Raw genomic sequence first — 16,853 nt, 5'->3', positions numbered from 1 at the left:
TTTTAGGTAGACTATAATAGTCCCAACTGTTCATATTTAGATGGTGATTTCGTGAAACTGTTCGATCAATAGAAGAAATCATATACTAGATACGATAAGTAAAAAAATTATTTATCAGATACTCATGACTAAGTCGAGTAAAAAGTTCATATTTAGAGTATTTCCTTTTGAAAATACCATAAGATTGTATATGCGAATTCATTTTGTCTATTTCGTGAATTCTGAAAGATAAAACTTTATACTTGGACGAGTTTAATTAGTCATGCAAAACGAAAACGCAATTTCAACTGTCTGGATTGATCATCAAACATAAAGCACAAGGGTCAAGCTGATGAGCAACGAGATCCGTCCTCTACTCCGTCACTACTTTTCTTGTTCAAGAAAATCAATTAAAAAAAAAAAAAGTTGAAAGAAACTTGAATCACTGGTTAAGCAAAGTATTAACACGCGATGCTCTCTCAGCATCATATAAAAAGAACATTAATATTATTGAGCTTTGACCATTGCGCAATATATATATTGATCACCCTTTTAATCTCGTTGCTTGTGAGATTCATTGTCCCCAAGAAAAAATTGACATGTGATGTGTTACAAAACCTTAAGACAAGTGGCACGTACGGCTCCGAGTTTGAGTTTCGCGAGCTTCTTCTATTTAATTGTGTACATAAACAAATCATTCGAAGATTCCATGCATATATCTCAACTGAAGAATCAACACATAGGGGGCCCAAACCCAGTGAGTTCGGTGCCGTGTTAGATTATAGTAGTATTACATACCATTTGATTAGAGTATAGTATTGTCATAGCCTATCTTTTTTTTGAAACACTGTCATAGCCTATCTTAATATATATATTTTGGAGCTAATAATTAAAATAAATCATTCTCATAATTTATGTATAGTGATTCACCGCCAACGAACCAATGGTGACGAAGCTGATAAGGATAAGAAAGAAGCTCATAACAACATGTATCCCTGATAAGGATAGGACTTTTTGATAGAGGATAAATATTTGATACTTAACGCTATATATATTTGATTATTACATTTATGTTTTTGGTCCCTTCACCTTTTATTCTCCCACATATAATGAGTTTTCAATAAAAATAAATTTAGCTCATATAATACTATATATATACATGGATTGTTTCGATATCCCTTTGTTACAATTTTTTTTGTTCTCAAATTGATTACTATTATATATGTAGCCGTAACTTGCATGTGGACTGAGTAACTAAAATACCCAAATTCGAGTATGTATGCCTTCATTTGTCAATTAGGATTAAGGTCCTCTGCATAGTCCAACTACCTCTATTTGCTTTATTAATTAGCCTTGTAAATGTTTAGCATATACATCTAAATTATTAGAAAACCTGAAAAAGGTCAAAGGCGACAAACCTCCTTTCATAATTTTGTTCACGTTTTTTAAAAAATAGTAATTTTGTTTTGAAAAAAATAATAATGGGACCGTTGGTTGTCAAACGTCAAAGCATTGGGACCGTTACATAATTTTTTATTTTATAAATATTTTGTTTTTTGTATTCAAACTTTGGAATATACGAGCCCTATTGCTATTAATATGATAGTAACCCCCATATTTTCTTAACTTATTATTATTATCAAATGCTTAAACGATTCGTCCTAATATATAATCAAAGTTTCTAATTAAACTCGGACACACCTACCAAAAAATAATTAATAATTATCATTCGATTACTAAAATGTAAAACCTAATTAAATGTATAACTTTTTCTAGGGCCTAGCATTAGTCAGGTGCCAACTCATTTAATTTTCACAACTACTATACTTGTTATATTTTGTTACATTTATAGAACAATCTCTCTGTTAAAGCAAAGAATCAAGTGTTTTTACTCAAAAAGATAATGATTCCCAAAAGAGAGGGATTAAACGCAAATTACATTTACTAATAAGAGTTACTTACAATTTATAGTCTCATTATTAAATTATAGGTAAAATTATTAAAACTCCCCACTAATTAAAAAAAAGCGCACACGGCCGGTGGCCACACCCACACGCACACCACCACTCAACTCATAGCATTTTTTTCCCACGCGTCTTCCCACTGTTTATAATCTCCCACGCCTTCTCCTCCTCTCTACGATATGAATGGGTTCATTCTCACGCTCCTTTATTGCGAGTCTACTTATTATCCTAATATAGTAAGAGATTTGCCACACTTCTAATAATTCAGTTACGGTTTCTATTTTCATTTTTTTTTTACCTTACTACAGCTTTTTTTTTTATATATAGAAACAAATAAAATAGTTTCTATTAAATTATTTGCAAATATATAGAATTATGAACTGTTAATACTGCTTGTAGATTGTAAAAACATCTGTTCTTGCAAATTTTATATGTAGTTAATTTCTTACTATTATAATTCTGGATATTTTAATTTGCTTTTGACTTCTTTATTCTAGTCTTCAAGTTTACAGAAAAAAAAAATCTAAAGTTACCACATAAGCCACATATATTTCAGATATTAAAATGGCAAATAATTAAAGAGTATTTTTATTATCAAGAAATTCACATATAAAGAGGGATTAATTGGTCCCATAATTCAAAAAAAAACCCACGATTCTCAACCAATCGTCACTTCTCTCTCTCTCTCTCTCTCTCTCTTCGTGGATGTGAACACAAAAAGACAACAAGAGAAAGTTGAGAGTTTTCTTTTGGTTTTGGCTTGTCTGGATTCGAACCAAATCGTCCCTTGTTGTTGTTGCCAATATACTTCCTTCTCTCTTCGTCTTCCTTCTTTTGTCTGAAAAAACCAAAAAAATCTTAAAACTTTATTTCGATTTTTTTCCCATTGGAAAAGCGCAAGAAAACAAATCATCCATGAGTGTTTCCTCGTTTCCTTGACACATGTTTTTCGCATCATTCTTCATTATTATTAAAACGAAACTGACCAACCAAGCAAAGCTCTTCTTCCATTAACAATCCTCAACTTGCTTCATCCTCATTCGCTATGATTCCCCTCTTCTCCACTTTCCCAATTTCTTGAATTCTCTAAAAAACCCCTCAAAGACAAAGCCTTTTTCGATTTTTCTTCTTCTTCTTATAGATTAAATCTTCAGATGTCTAAGAACTCAAACGTTGAAGAAAACGGAGGACCAAAGCCCATCTGTGAAGCTTTGAAGAGGTTCAAAAGGTCGAGGCTTGTGTTCGAGCCTTCTTTAGGAGTGTTGGTTTTTTTCTTGCTTGGCTTGTGTTTGGTTTGCAGTTTTTTCTACTTTGACTACCGAAGCGTCGCTAAAAGCTATGGCCTTTCTGATAAATCAGACAGATTCGTTTGGCTCAAACTTGACAACAACAATAACAACAACAATATCACCAGCAACAGTAGTAGTAACAGTTCCAAGAGAGTTGGGTTTCTAGAAGAGAGTGGAGATGGGTGCGATGTGTTCGATGGAGATTGGGTCTGGGACGAGTCTTATCCGTTGTATCAATCCAAAGATTGCAGATTCCTCGATGAAGGGTTTAGGTGTAGTGACTTTGGAAGGTCTGATTTGTTCTATACTCACTGGCGATGGCAACCTAGACACTGTAATTTGCCCAGGTATCTTACAATTCGATGCTTCCTCTGTTCTTACATAGTTTCTGCCACTTGGTGCTCCTTATTTGCTTATCCGTGACTATGAATCAAATCGTTTCTCTTTGTTGTAATTCATGTTTGTTCTCCTACAAATTAGATTTTAAATAGTGAGAATTAAGAGCTTGTTAAGTTTCTGCCATTCAAATCAAATTATGTATGTTATCACAGGGGAGAGATTTTGGTACAGTAAATTAAAAGGTGTTTTTGGTTGTGGTTGAGATTCAAGAAATCTTTGGTCTATAGAGAAGAGAAGTCAGGGGTTCTCTAAGTTTTTGTTGCTTTCAGGTTTGATGTCGTTTTCTATGGTCTCTTCTCCAGTTGTCCGTAAGTTACGGCTTAGGATAAGCACAATCTCGTGAACTATGTCATCATATTTTGCTATTAAAGCCAGTGGCTTTTTTTGTTCTCTTCTCTTGATTTGATTTTTTAATATGGTCCCTTCTTCTTCTTCTTCCATTTCCCATTCACATCAAACAGCTTTTTCTTTGCCAATCAATGTGTGTGCTTCTTATTTTATAAAGGCTTTTGTATTATATGAACCCGTGAGTTTAATTGATTTTCTTAAAAGAAAGGATTGGTGTCCATATAACATGTATGCACAATAGTCTGTCCGTGTTCTTTATTAGTTTAGGATTTGAGTTCCCTAGATCAAGCAAAGTTTTTGACACTGGTTTCGTGAGTATGATGAATTGATGATTTAGAACTTTGTAGTATTCCCAATCAATCTGATTCGTTATGTGGTAGAGCTCATTACTCGTTTGCAGACATTTCTAATAGAGAAAGAGTCAATTATGAAAGAACTTATAGTCAGACTCTTACTCAGTTTGGTCTTTCAAGATAGTACTTAGCTGACTCTTTTTCTCTGTTTCGAATTATGTCAAAATGAATCAGATTTGATGCTAAACTGATGCTAGAGAAACTTCGGAACAAGCGGCTAGTGTTTGTTGGAGATTCGATAGGAAGAAACCAGTGGGAGTCTCTTCTTTGTCTACTGTCTTCTGCAGTCAAGAACGAGAGCTTGATTTATGAAATAAATGGAAGTCCCATCACAAAGCACAAAGGGTTCTTGGTGTTCAAATTTGAGGAGTACAATTGCACAGTGGAATACTACAGATCTCCATTTTTGGTTCCCCAAAGCAGACCACCGATTGGAACACCAGGGAAGGTTAAGACAACTTTGAAACTAGACACTATGGATTGGACTTCTAGCAAATGGAGAGATGCAGACATTCTAGTGCTCAATACTGGACATTGGTGGAACGACGGGAAAACTACTAGAACGTAAGTTCCATTGACCAAATCTTGAATGACCAATGACCAAATCTTGTTAGCTTCACTGGTCTGATTTTGTTCCAAATTTTGAATGTTGTTACTAACAGGGGATGCTACTTTCAAGAAGGAGAAAAAGTGAAACTAAAGATGAATGTAGATGATGCGTATAAGCGAGCCCTAAATACCGTTGTGAAATGGATACAAACCGAGGTCGACTCAAACAAAACTCAAGTCTTCTTTCGCACTTTCGCCCCTGTGCATTTCAGGTTTGTCCGGTATTGTTTTTAACTCCTTGATTATGATTCCATTGCGTGTAGTAGTCAGTTGCTTGGTTCGTTTTGGGTCTTATGATGTAGAATCTTCTACATTTTTAGTTACAATTCGTCTGTGTGATTGTATGAAACAGGGGAGGAGATTGGAAAACAGGAGGAACATGTCACATGGAGACACTGCCTGAGATTGGAGCCTCGTTGGTTTCTTCAGAGACAGGGGAACAGTTAAAGATCCTGGGAGATGTGTTGTCACGTTACTCAAACAGATCAGAGACTGTTAAAATGAAAGTGTTGAACATAACGGCAATGGCTGCTCAAAGAAAAGATGGTCACCCTTCGCTCTACTATCTCGGTTCACTTGGTCCTGCACCACTTCATCGCCAAGACTGTAGCCACTGGTGCCTTCCGGGTGTTCCTGACACGTGGAATGAGCTCTTCTATGCGTTGTTTATGAAACAAGAAGCTTCTTCTTCGCCTAGAAGAGTCGAAGAAGCGACTAGTACAGGAAATGTTACATTGTCATGACGCCAGTCAGAACAAGGCAACAAGCTCTCTTCTGTTCTGCACTAGGCATTTTTTTTTGAAGATGCTGAGCTCAAAGGTCAAAGGGTTTGAGATTTTTTTGATCAAGTGATTAGATTAATTGGGTGGTTACTTGTAATTAGGTGGATAATCTTTAATCTATGGTTGTAAAGATAAAACATCTCAAATTATTTTCCAAAGTTAATATACAATATCTATAGATTGAGAGACCAAAAACATAGTCATCTCTTAGTAGTTTTTTAATTTTATTTTTGCTTTATGGGAAAAGACAGAACATACAGTTAGATTTGGGCAATTATATGAAACAATAAATGTAACTTTTAAAAAAAACGAGAAGGAGAAATACACATTTTAGTTTTGGGCCCAAACCCAAGATGGACAATTACACATTTTGGTTTTGGGCCCAGACCCAAAAACTATGAATTTCACAAGGGATCCACCGAAAGAGGTAAAGTATTCGGATATTGCTTTTAGATATTTTTCTTTTGTTGAAGAAGTGGTGAACCGATTACAAGAACTAAAGAACAAATATGGATACTGTCTGGAACATGTTGATCTGTGTCTGGTAATCTTCTGAGATGTACGAGTTAACGACTGCACGTATTTGCCTGTCTGGCCACTTCCAAATGTTGAACAAAAGGTGTCTCTAATTCTACGTGCAGACATAGAAAGAAAAGGTGACGTGCATATGTGTTTGTATCTAAAAGCTAGATCAATACACTTTATTGAGATTGTTACAATTACATTTCGAAAGTTGCAATTTTTTACCCTTTTCTTTAGGACACCATAATAACTTAGTGTTACAGTAATTTACAAAGACGAAAATCGTATAGTATTTAATACTTAATTATAGTTTCAACGTAGGCGACATGCATACCACTTCAACCACACGATCTTCTACCAGCTCAGTACACCTTATACTGCACCAGAAAAGAGTGTTTGTTGTCTCATTAATGCACCAAAGTCTCTTTTTACGGATAAGTTTTAGATTTGTTATTCCGTATAATTATATATACTATTCATATAAAGCCCTTTTGAGAGTCATTATAATTCATAATAGACAAGTCGGTGGCATGAGGCTAAAAAAATCCCAAGTCGGTGATCGTGACGTGACATGAGCCTTACAAAGAAGCTCGTGAGAGATTCTGTGATCGTAGTTTCCTCTCAGTGATTCTCTTCTCAAATACTTTGCTCCTTTTTTAATTGGTGACTTGGGAATCCACGGAGTAAACTTATAGATCATATAAACTTATTTCACTAGCTAGGATCTAAGCGTTTTGGTTTACTTGGGTAAAATGGATCATCAGTTTAGGTTTGATCGGGCCTTATCCCTGGGAGAAGTTTTGCAAGTTGCAAGTGTACGAGTAGGGTCGGGTATAGAGTAGCTTATCTTTACAAAACCTTGTGGTCTTCTATTATCTGCCCTTTTAAATATTTCTGTGGGTGTACGTAAATGATGAAATCACATATCCAAATTCGGATAAGTTTCTCTTCATTGTATTATTTATACACGTTATATATACTTACAACAATTTTCAGTAAGTAACCATATTCACTTGTTAATTGATGTCATTTATCAATAAACAAGCATGTTCTCACTTTAATGATTTAGATGGCGACTCTAAATTTTAAGAGATTAGTCTATATTTTAAAATCCAAATCAGTGAAGGGAACTATTGAAAATGTTTTAAAAGTATATATTATATTGTGTGAGGGAATAATAGTGTGTGTAATATTATAGATCAATGGAGAACAGACTCATAAGATCTTGACTTGGGAGTACGTAGTCGCACTTGCACAAAAGAGAGTATATATCTACAAAACTCCAACCAAACAAAATCTTGGAGATAGATTCTTCTTTGTTTTCTTCTTTCTCCCTATCTTTAAGAATCCATATTCCTAGCTAATTATGTCCATTTCCTCAAATGTCCACTTCAAAATGCGGCTCACCGGTGAATGTCCGCAATACTAAATTTCGTTACTTAAACCAACTACATCGATTCAATTCACCAACTACTCAAAGCATCACATTATGGTGTACTCTATTCCGTATAACAACAATATTTTCTTAGAGTCATTCAAATTATGTAGGTTTTTATATCAACAAAAAATAAGAATCGAATCATATTGCCACAACCGACATGTTCAGATTAGGTCAATGATACTCGATCGTTGAAGCGAGGTTGAACATATATTGTCTTCACGAGACTAGCTGTATAACAACGAACAATCAACGTATTAATCCTTGAAAAGCCAAATAAAGGCCGTTCCGACTTTATTCTCCTAACATTCATGTTGAATGTCGATAAATAGTAAAAAAACATATCAAATGTGACCCCACGATTCCATATAGTTTGGTATATGCATATATAGGTCTCACGTCGTGGACATGTGCTCCGTTTTTTTTTTCATTTGCAAATGACTGCAAAAAAAGGAAATTATATCGCCGCTATTATAAAAATTAAAACTAATATGTACCATGCATTATTGTCTGATGGTATCATAATTTTCGAAACAAAATGATTTAGTGAAAATTTTGAAAATGATGGTATCAGTCATATATGTATGTTTATATTATTATTTATTAATTAACGTCCATATAATATACCCTTTTTAAGATTTTCTGATGGTATATATTGACTATAAGAAAGTCATTTTGGATAAGGTAGTTAGGCATTCAATCTTTAGTGGAGATTATTGAAAGTAAGAAATTTGAGCTATACAAGGAAACGAATTTTGTTTTAGGAAGAGATCATGAGAGTGAGAGAGGGATGGGTTTTTGTGGATGAGATATATATACTAAAGTTATATTTATGTGGAATGAAGAAAATATAAATTGAGATAGATATGGGTGTTTTGTTCTTGTTGTGAGTTGTGAGCTTTTGATTTAATATCTTTCTTTACAGGATTTGCAAGTAGTAGCTACAAACATCATTACACAAAAAACCTTCCCTTCGTGATCCATTTGTGTGTAGGGACTTACTTTTGCCAGATTAGATTACATTTTCCTCAATCTTTACTTTGTCCCCACTCTCCCACATGCACCTCTCTCTCTCTCTCTCTCTCTGCCTATTTATGCCACTCTTTGAACATTCTTCCCCTCACAACACCACTTTAGACCATTTTAAAAAAAATACCTCTTTCAACAGACAACAAAAGGCTCATTAAGAGACTGACTAGTTGAAGCATATATACAGATATGGCCATGGAAGTGGCTATGGAGCTTGAACTTGATGATGATGTATTCTTTGCAGACATAAGCAAGCAACTCAATCTCTTAATCACAGATGAAGATGAACAAAACCCCATATCACTTTCCTCTTCTGTCTCTTTCCAGGTTTGTCCAAAATTTTAACTCTTCTCTCTTTCTGTCTCTCTCCTCTATTTACTCTCTCGATTAGTGAGTAACTGATGAGATATTGATCTTTAAAACCAAACAGGGTTTGTTCAGAGGGAACTACCAAACATCAGGAACAACACCATATATGATGTACAATGAGCAGATCAATTACAACGTTAACATAAGAGAGAGCAAAGGAACAGGAGTGTTCATCCCAAGAAGTTGTCAGCCAAGAAGGAAACACAACCATCCTCATCATCAGAAGAAGCAAGGGAGATTGGGTACCTTCAACCACAAGCAACAGTATCCTCATCATGGCAGCAATCCCACAAATATCAAAAACAACAACCAAGAAAGCATCACCACCTTTCATCATGCATCTACTAACCAAAGAAGAACCTACAGAGATGCAGCATCTCTCTTCACTTAGTCAATCAAGATTCGAAGACATGGATTTGTGTCCTCATTAATTCATATATATATATATATATATATAAGAAACTGATTATTGATATTTTGTAAAATCAGCAAATAATAAGAATGAAAAGGAGGAAATCATCAAATCTAAAGGGATTTGGTGTGACTTATTCAACAACCGACAGAGATTAATATATATGTTCAGTACTCTCTTATCATAACATAACAATCTCTAATCATTTTAAATTAGATGACAGCAATTGCCAATCGATAAAGGAGTAAACTTAAACTGGGGATCATGACAAGTCCCAAGTGAGATTGGAAAATCTTTACATGTCAGGTCTCGAACCAATCGATCTCTTTGGGACCTCAAACTTACAGAGAGTTACAGTTATGTTGGCAAACAATGTTTGAATGAATGAAAAGACAAAAGTCAGAGATCTGAAGAGGAAAAAGACTGTCACAGACTCACACCCACATGCCTTGATGCCTACATGCCCATCACTCTCTCTCTCTTTTTTTCCCATTCAATCATTTTACATTTTACTATATTTAATTTGCTGTTTTTTTTAGTAAACAAACATGGAAACCTATGTATATTCCTTTCATTTCATCCTTTTTAATGAGAATAAATTACATCAAAATTAGACATTTAGTATATGGTGCAGAGCTCTATGTTTTCTGTCAATTAGCTGTATTTTCTTTGATTAGTTTTAAATGTCTAATACGATTTATCACCCCATATGTGAAAAGTATTAACTCAAATCCTTACAAGTTGCACAGTTTGAACACATCTTTCTTTGAAGTCTATTGTCTAACACACCTAATCACCTAACACATATACTCTTGTGAATTGTTTTAGAAAAAAAAAGAAGTTAAAAAAATTTCACAAACGTATGTATAATTTTCTTTGTAATTCTTTCATAAAATGTCTAGTATTGCTCTAAATTTCCTTACAACATATAGAGTGATTAGCGTCTTGGTTGTTTTATTTGATTATATCATCATAAAAACCAATTTGTGGAAAATCAATGAAAATTTTGTTAAACAAAACTAATCCTACCAGCTAGAAATTTCAAACCGCCGGTTTAAATACAAACCTTAAACCAAATTATTGGTTGAGGTGGTTTTGTGTCGTATTTGTATTTTTTTTTTGTTTTCTCCAATGAACGGATAAGGTGACGGAGCTTCAGATCGCCGAGAGCTTCTTCAGGAGACCCATGGCGGCGATGGATTCTCTCTTCCTTCTCTTCCTCATTCCTCTCATTCCACTCTCGCTTCTCGCTATCTTAGCTCTAATCGTACGTCCTCGCCCCATTAAGATCCCTATCAAGTCCCGTCACGTCTTCGTCACCGGTGGATCTAGTGGCATTGGTCTTGCTCTCGCCCAGCGCGCTGCTTCAGAGGGCGCTCGCGTCTCAATCCTCGCCAGATCCGCCGAGAAGCTCGAGGAGGCTAAGAAATTGATCCAGCTCGCTACTGGAGTTGAAGTCGCCACGTTCTCTGCCGACGTTCGCGATTACGACGCTGTGTCGAAGGCGATTGACGAATCGGGGCCGATTGATGTGTTGGTTGTAAATCAAGGTGTGTTTGTCGCGAAGGAGCTGGTGAATCATAGTCCAGAGGATGTCAAGTTCACGATTGACGTGAATCTTGTTGGGAGCTTCAATGTGATTAAGGCCGCTTTGCCTGCAATGAAAGCAAGGAAAGATCGTGGACCTGCCTCTATCAGTCTCGTCTCTTCTCAAGCTGGCCAGGTTCGTTTCTCAAATTTCCCACCTTTAGGGAGTTCAAGTTTCTTCTGGTAATGTAGTTAATTGGAAGCTGAGGATCTGGATAAAGTTGAGAGTAAGACCTTCACAAAATTGGATTTGCTTAATCAATTCCTTGAATTAACTTTGCAATCATGCGAACTCATGTCACACAGTTTCACAGATAGCATGATGAAGGATGTTTTATAAATTTTCAGGTGGGTATCTATGGTTATGCTGCATATTCAGCAACCAAGTTTGGTCTACAGGGTTTAGCGCAAGCACTGCAACAAGAAGTTATTGCTGATGACGTTCATGTCACTCTTATATTTCCTCCTGATACTGATACACCAGGATTTGAAGAAGGTAAACACTATACAGAAGCTTTTTTTTTAGATTCATTATGGATGCAGAGTAGATATTTTAACGACAACACGTGATGGAAGCTAGGATTAGGTACTGCTACTAAATACTAAGGCAATTAAATGCATATAAGAGTTGGAGATAGATTACCATATGGTTGGGAGAAGAGTAGACATAAACTATTATTATTGACCTAGTTAGATCAAAGCTGTGCCTTTACCTTGTCTGAATAATTGTAGACTTTATCAAACAAGTAGTATTCCATTTTCTTCTTTCTTTCCGAAATTGCCAGCTAGGAGATACTGGTAGAGTGATGCGTTAAGTACTGGGTACTGACTATGATAATGTTTAGAATGAAGTCTCTGCGTAACTGTGTACTACGGTTTGTGTGATATGTTTTAGAAGATATTAAATGGATGTTGTAATCTTTGTAAAAGACTTATTTCTCTCTCTCTCTGAAAATGAAGTGAAAACACTATGAACTGATGTTCTGAGTTCCTTGGTTCATATTATGTAGTTGCAGATCATGATATGAGTGTATTGATTTTCCTTATGTGCTCTCTCAGAACAGAAGAGCAGACCTGAAGTCACTGCCATAATAGCTGCATCCTCTGGTTCAATGAAAACAGAAGAAGTAGCCAGAAAAGCTATGGAAGGCATAAAAGCAGGAAAGTTCACTGTCTCATGCAACTTTGAGGGATTCTTATTGTCTCTTGCGACAACCGGCATGTCCCCTCAAAGATCATGTTGGCTAGCTTTTCTTGAAGTTATAACCGCCGGGCCAATAAGATTAGTCGCTCTCTTCTTTCAATGGGATTGGTATAAAGCCATTGAAAAATGGAGCAAAACCAAAACCAAATAGTAAGTCGCTAATGCCATCAAGTTGTTCATTTTTTCATGGAACAGAATTTCCTAGACTGCTCTATGGCTATTCTAATTTTGCTTCTTTTTTGTAATTCAGAGAGTCCAACGAGTTGTCGATGGGTACTTAAAACCTTCTTCTCAGATTGGAGTCTCTGAGTCAACTACCACGCCAGCTAGTTGCTTGTACCAATTCAGAATATCGACAATGCATAGTTTTTTAGTAACTCTTCAACAATCATGCAAGCCTGCGAACAAGCTCTGTTTTTCTTTTTCTGTAGAGAAAACAAGGAACTCATTTGAATGTAAGTTTTACTTGCTGAAGAAGAGAACGTTGGGTTTTGAAGTAAAGATAAGTTACCTTTATAGCTTCACACTCTTAGTCATTTACCTACCATATGGCATTTGGAGATTCCTTTATCACAACTTCACACTCTCACTCATTTTGTCTCCTTTAATTTCCTTCTAAAAGCTAAAACCTATGCTTAAAATCCACTTTTAAATCTAGAAAAACCTCAAAATTTTGGATTAGAAACCAAAAAATTCATAACAACAACTAGAATTCTATTACCGATCTCTTATTATATAGGTGAACTAGTTGTTGAGAAATTAAATATGTATAGTATAAGTCGAAGTGTGGCGTAAATGGAAGTGCGGTTGAGAATCATTAAGAAACGTGTACTATTAGAGTTTTTACCAAATATAGATCTAGATGTTAATTTTTGGGCCCTTTTATATGTTGGCATGAAATTTGAACATGATTTGTGGGTTACGGGCGTATTGTTGTATTTTTAATTATTTACATTATTTCTTTATATATTGTCATAATTTATTATTTTTGTTTTACGTTTTCCTTTTTTGGATTTGTCGTACTTTATATCTCGTAATAATCATTTATATACTATTATATATTTTTCTGATTTTATGTTTTATATATTTTTTTGTTTTTTCATATGGAACAGTTTTTAAATTTAACATATTACTATAATTTACTTTATATTTAGTTTATTTCATTTAATAATTTTTTAAATTTTAATTTTCAATTTTATGAAATATAGTTAAATTTTATTTTGTTTATTAGTTTAACATATGTGTTGTATTGGAAAAAAATAGTTAAATTCATATTGAAAACCTTTAAAGAAATATTATTTTTATTTTTACCTTTTTATATGTTTATAAAAAATGAGAATTCACGTTTCGGTCCGACCTATCTTATTTATGTTAGAAATTTTTTTGAGACATAAATTAGATAGATTTATATTCTCAATATTTCTTACTTTTTGTTCTATTCCCGTTAAATCCCATTATATTTAGGTTTACATTGGGTAAATATAATCATATATATATTTTAAACACTCACTAAAAACTATAATCTATTATTTATATATTTGTTAGTATAATCGAAAATTAGTAAGTTTTTTTAACTTTTAATCAATTATCTTTTTTAGTTTATAATGTATAATACAAAAAAAAAGACCTTTCATATTCATTTTTGAAAAAATTATTTACATAGGTTTAAATATTAAAATTAAATGATAAAATGGTATAATTAATTTTAAAAATTAAATAATAAAATGAGATGGATGATGATGTGTCTTAAGGAGAAGAGAGAAAAAGCTAACTTTATATATATAGATGCTTTGAGGTATAGTTTTTTGTTTTAGTCGATGTGGGAATTAACGCTCTCTTATTTTTAGTGGGCCAAAACTTTCTCATTTGCTTGGGCCAAATCACAACTGCGACCGCCACTCGCGAATATTGTAATCGAACCTCACTAAACAACGTGCAGTTTGATTCGACTGTTACAAAACGGCAAGGAGTTTTCTTCGGAAAGGTCCATGACCATTGAGAAGTGCCTGCCATAAACAACACACTTGAGTCTTCAGGAAATTGTCTGACTCGTTCTTGTTTTTGGCGATGGCAATGTCTATTCTACAGCTAAGAAATGTATCGGCTTTAAGATCGGCCGCAAATAAAGCCCGGATCGGAGTTTCCTCGAGGGGTTTCTCAAAGCTCGCGGAGGGCACTGACATAACCTCGGCGGCGGCTGGTGTTTCTCTCCAGAAAGCTCGCAGCTGGGACGAAGGCGTTTCCTCCAAATTCTCCACCACACCATTGTCAGATATCTTCAAGGTTCGAAACTTTCTTTTCTGACAATTTCGATTCAGATTGGAATTTTAAATTCCTGACATAACGTTTGTGTGTGTATTGGTTACAGGGGAAGAAAGTCGTCATCTTTGGACTCCCTGTAAGAGAAAAATTCTGTCTTTTCATATTCCATTTATGTCTTGATCACGTTTCTGAGTTACTGATGTTGTGCTGGAATATTCGTTTTCTGTGGTTAAGGGGGCTTACACGGGAGTTTGTTCACAGCAGCATGTCCCTAGCTACAAGAGCCACATTGATAAGTTTAAATCCAAAGGCATTGATTCTGTCATATGTGTATCTGTTAATGATCCCTATGCTATCAATGGTTGGGCAGAGAAGCTTGGTGCCAAAGATGCAGTAAGTTCATCGATTCCTAGCTTTGTTTTTCCGACATTAGCCTGATCCAGTGTTTAGTGTCTGCTGGTTTGATTCTTTGCCTTCAGAAAACAGGATTTTTCAACACAACATATATATTATTCGGTTCCTGGGTTGGTTGTCTAAGAGTTTTGAGTCGTGAAGATGGATTGTTTTGGAATCTCCTTTTAGTATGTAGCTCTTGTTGACGTCCTGATAGTAATCTACCTCTTATAAATAAGACTATATAGTATTCCATGATTTCACACTGTTGTCTATGGTCTCAAGATTACATTCACATCAATACAGCTGATATAAAGATATGATGATTCTATATTTAGAAGAACTTCCCTCATGAGAAATTTCATAATACTTGATATGGATAGTGTTACTTGCCAGCAAAAATGACTTAATGTGACGTTGTCATACCAGATTGAGTTTTATGGGGATTTTGATGGGAAGTTCCACAAAAGCTTGGGGCTAGACAAGGATCTCTCTGCCGCATTGCTCGGGCCTCGGTCTGAGAGGTAAAACCACTGCAAAGTCCAATTTATTTGTATCTTTGAACCATTGATGTAACAAATTGGTTGGCCTTGTGATGTCCATGTTCAGATGGTCGGCTTATGTAGAAGACGGTAAAGTTAAGGCGGTGAACGTCGAAGAAGCACCATCTGACTTTAAGGTTTCGGGGGCAGAAGTCATCTTAGGACAGATCTAAGAAGTAATATCCAGAGTTGTTGTTTCTTCTGAGTTCCGTTTCTTCCTAGTTGCAACTGAAAATAAGTTTGATCCGAACATGTCTCAAGGATCACACCCAAGTAACAGCTTCAGTTTATTTTTATTTTTTCCACATTTTCGGTTTAATAAAAATTATGCCTTCTCGTCATTTCTCACCAAAATGTAAATCTGGATTATATAATAAAGTATAGACCAGTACGATCTCATCAAAATTTTGAGTGAAAGCTAAGGACAATGTAAATGGCTGGGGCCTGCGGGATATGACTTTTCTTATCACTGTCTGAAGGAGATACGTTAGTCCATTGGCAAATCCACAACCAAAACTTCTAATAATATGTTCTGTCAGAAACCATTGGCAAATCCGTAACCTACTCTAAATCAAGAAACTGAAGAGAAACAATATAATGTTTATCAAGTTAGATAGTATCCATACGAAGATACCAACGAAAATAAACCCCAACGCATATAAATATGGAGTGATGGAAACACCAAACTTCACACGTTCACGGTTGGGGTACAATCACTACCCGATAACTCTTTGGACCCAGAGGTAGCTTCGACGGGTTCATCCGAGCAGCATAATAATTGAGTAGCACACGACAACATTCCAATAACACTGCTTATCTGACGTCCCATCAAAGCAAACAACAATGTTTACAAGTCAAAACATTTTACCAATGAAACCCATAAATTAAGGTATTCAAGGATAAATAAAAATACTTACAAGGACGTGGATATCAAGTCTATAAATCAAAGAATAAGCAGTCCAAATTCCAGCGTTGATGAAACTAACTAGCGACAGCCAAACGGGTATGTACTGGATCATGCATTGCACCCATAGAATGATTAATCAAAACCCATAACTAACTCTTTTGTCCATCAAGTAATAATAGAGAGATAGAGACAAAGCATACCACGGCCAGCATCGTAACATCTATAATTGTGGTGAAAGAGTTGCAAAGAACACCAACGAATGTATGTCGAGTTGATAAAGTTTTAACTACAGCAAGAGAAATCGTATAGAAAACTGCCACGAAAGTAAGCCCAGACACAAGACAAGTATAAGTGTCCCGCCTCTGCACATCCACATAAACATCATATATATATACAATACGATATGAGAGATTTAAACATCAATAAAGATGGAGTGGAACATACACGTGGTATGTTGCCGCAGTA

General features: G+C 35.2%; 4 protein-coding genes across 5 annotated transcripts; all 4 read left to right on the top strand.

Annotated features, from left to right (window-relative positions):
• Positions 1-2,796: 2,796 nt before the first annotated feature.
• LOC17891889 (protein trichome birefringence-like 10) lies at positions 2,797-5,916 on the top strand. 2 transcript variants are annotated; one of them, XM_023786349.1, is made up of 4 exons: positions 2,797-3,579; positions 4,507-4,896; positions 4,995-5,162; positions 5,294-5,916. In XM_023786349.1, the coding sequence occupies exons 1-4, from the start codon at positions 3,098-3,100 to the stop codon at positions 5,682-5,684; spliced, it is 1,431 nt and encodes a 476-aa protein (XP_023642117.1). In that variant the 5' UTR covers positions 2,797-3,097; the 3' UTR covers positions 5,685-5,916. The 2 variants fall into 2 exon arrangements, with proteins under 2 accessions (XP_023642117.1, XP_006297589.1); XM_006297527.2 differs by having other exon boundaries at positions 2,799-3,579; positions 4,995-5,153.
• Positions 5,917-8,798: 2,882 nt separating this feature from the next.
• Positions 8,799-9,637, top strand: LOC17893968. Its single transcript, XM_006298667.2, has 2 exons — positions 8,799-9,039; positions 9,143-9,637. The coding sequence occupies exons 1-2, from the start codon at positions 8,902-8,904 to the stop codon at positions 9,470-9,472; spliced, it is 468 nt and encodes a 155-aa protein (XP_006298729.1). The 5' UTR covers positions 8,799-8,901; the 3' UTR covers positions 9,473-9,637.
• A 948-nt stretch (positions 9,638-10,585) lies between these two features.
• Positions 10,586-12,808, top strand: LOC17893497 (3-dehydrosphinganine reductase TSC10A). The gene is made up of 4 exons (XM_006298069.2): positions 10,586-11,216; positions 11,429-11,576; positions 12,140-12,434; positions 12,535-12,808. Coding segments are annotated over exons 1-4 (981 nt in total). The 5' UTR covers positions 10,586-10,679; the 3' UTR covers positions 12,536-12,808.
• A 1,488-nt stretch (positions 12,809-14,296) lies between these two features.
• On the top strand, positions 14,297-15,822 carry LOC17893687 (peroxiredoxin-2F, mitochondrial). The gene is made up of 5 exons (XM_006298526.2): positions 14,297-14,567; positions 14,653-14,682; positions 14,781-14,939; positions 15,369-15,463; positions 15,549-15,822. Exons 1-5 carry the CDS (start codon positions 14,352-14,354, stop codon positions 15,652-15,654), a joined length of 606 nt encoding a protein of 201 aa, XP_006298588.1. The 5' UTR covers positions 14,297-14,351; the 3' UTR covers positions 15,655-15,822.
• Positions 15,823-16,853: the final 1,031 nt, after the last annotated feature.

This window comes from Capsella rubella, unplaced genomic scaffold (assembly GCF_000375325.1).
Source record: "Capsella rubella cultivar Monte Gargano unplaced genomic scaffold, Caprub1_0 scaffold_3, whole genome shotgun sequence".
Classification (NCBI taxonomy): Eukaryota; Viridiplantae; Streptophyta; class Magnoliopsida; order Brassicales; family Brassicaceae; genus Capsella; species Capsella rubella.
Note: the sequence above shows the minus strand (reverse complement) of the source record. Positions and strands in the feature narration are given on the sequence as shown.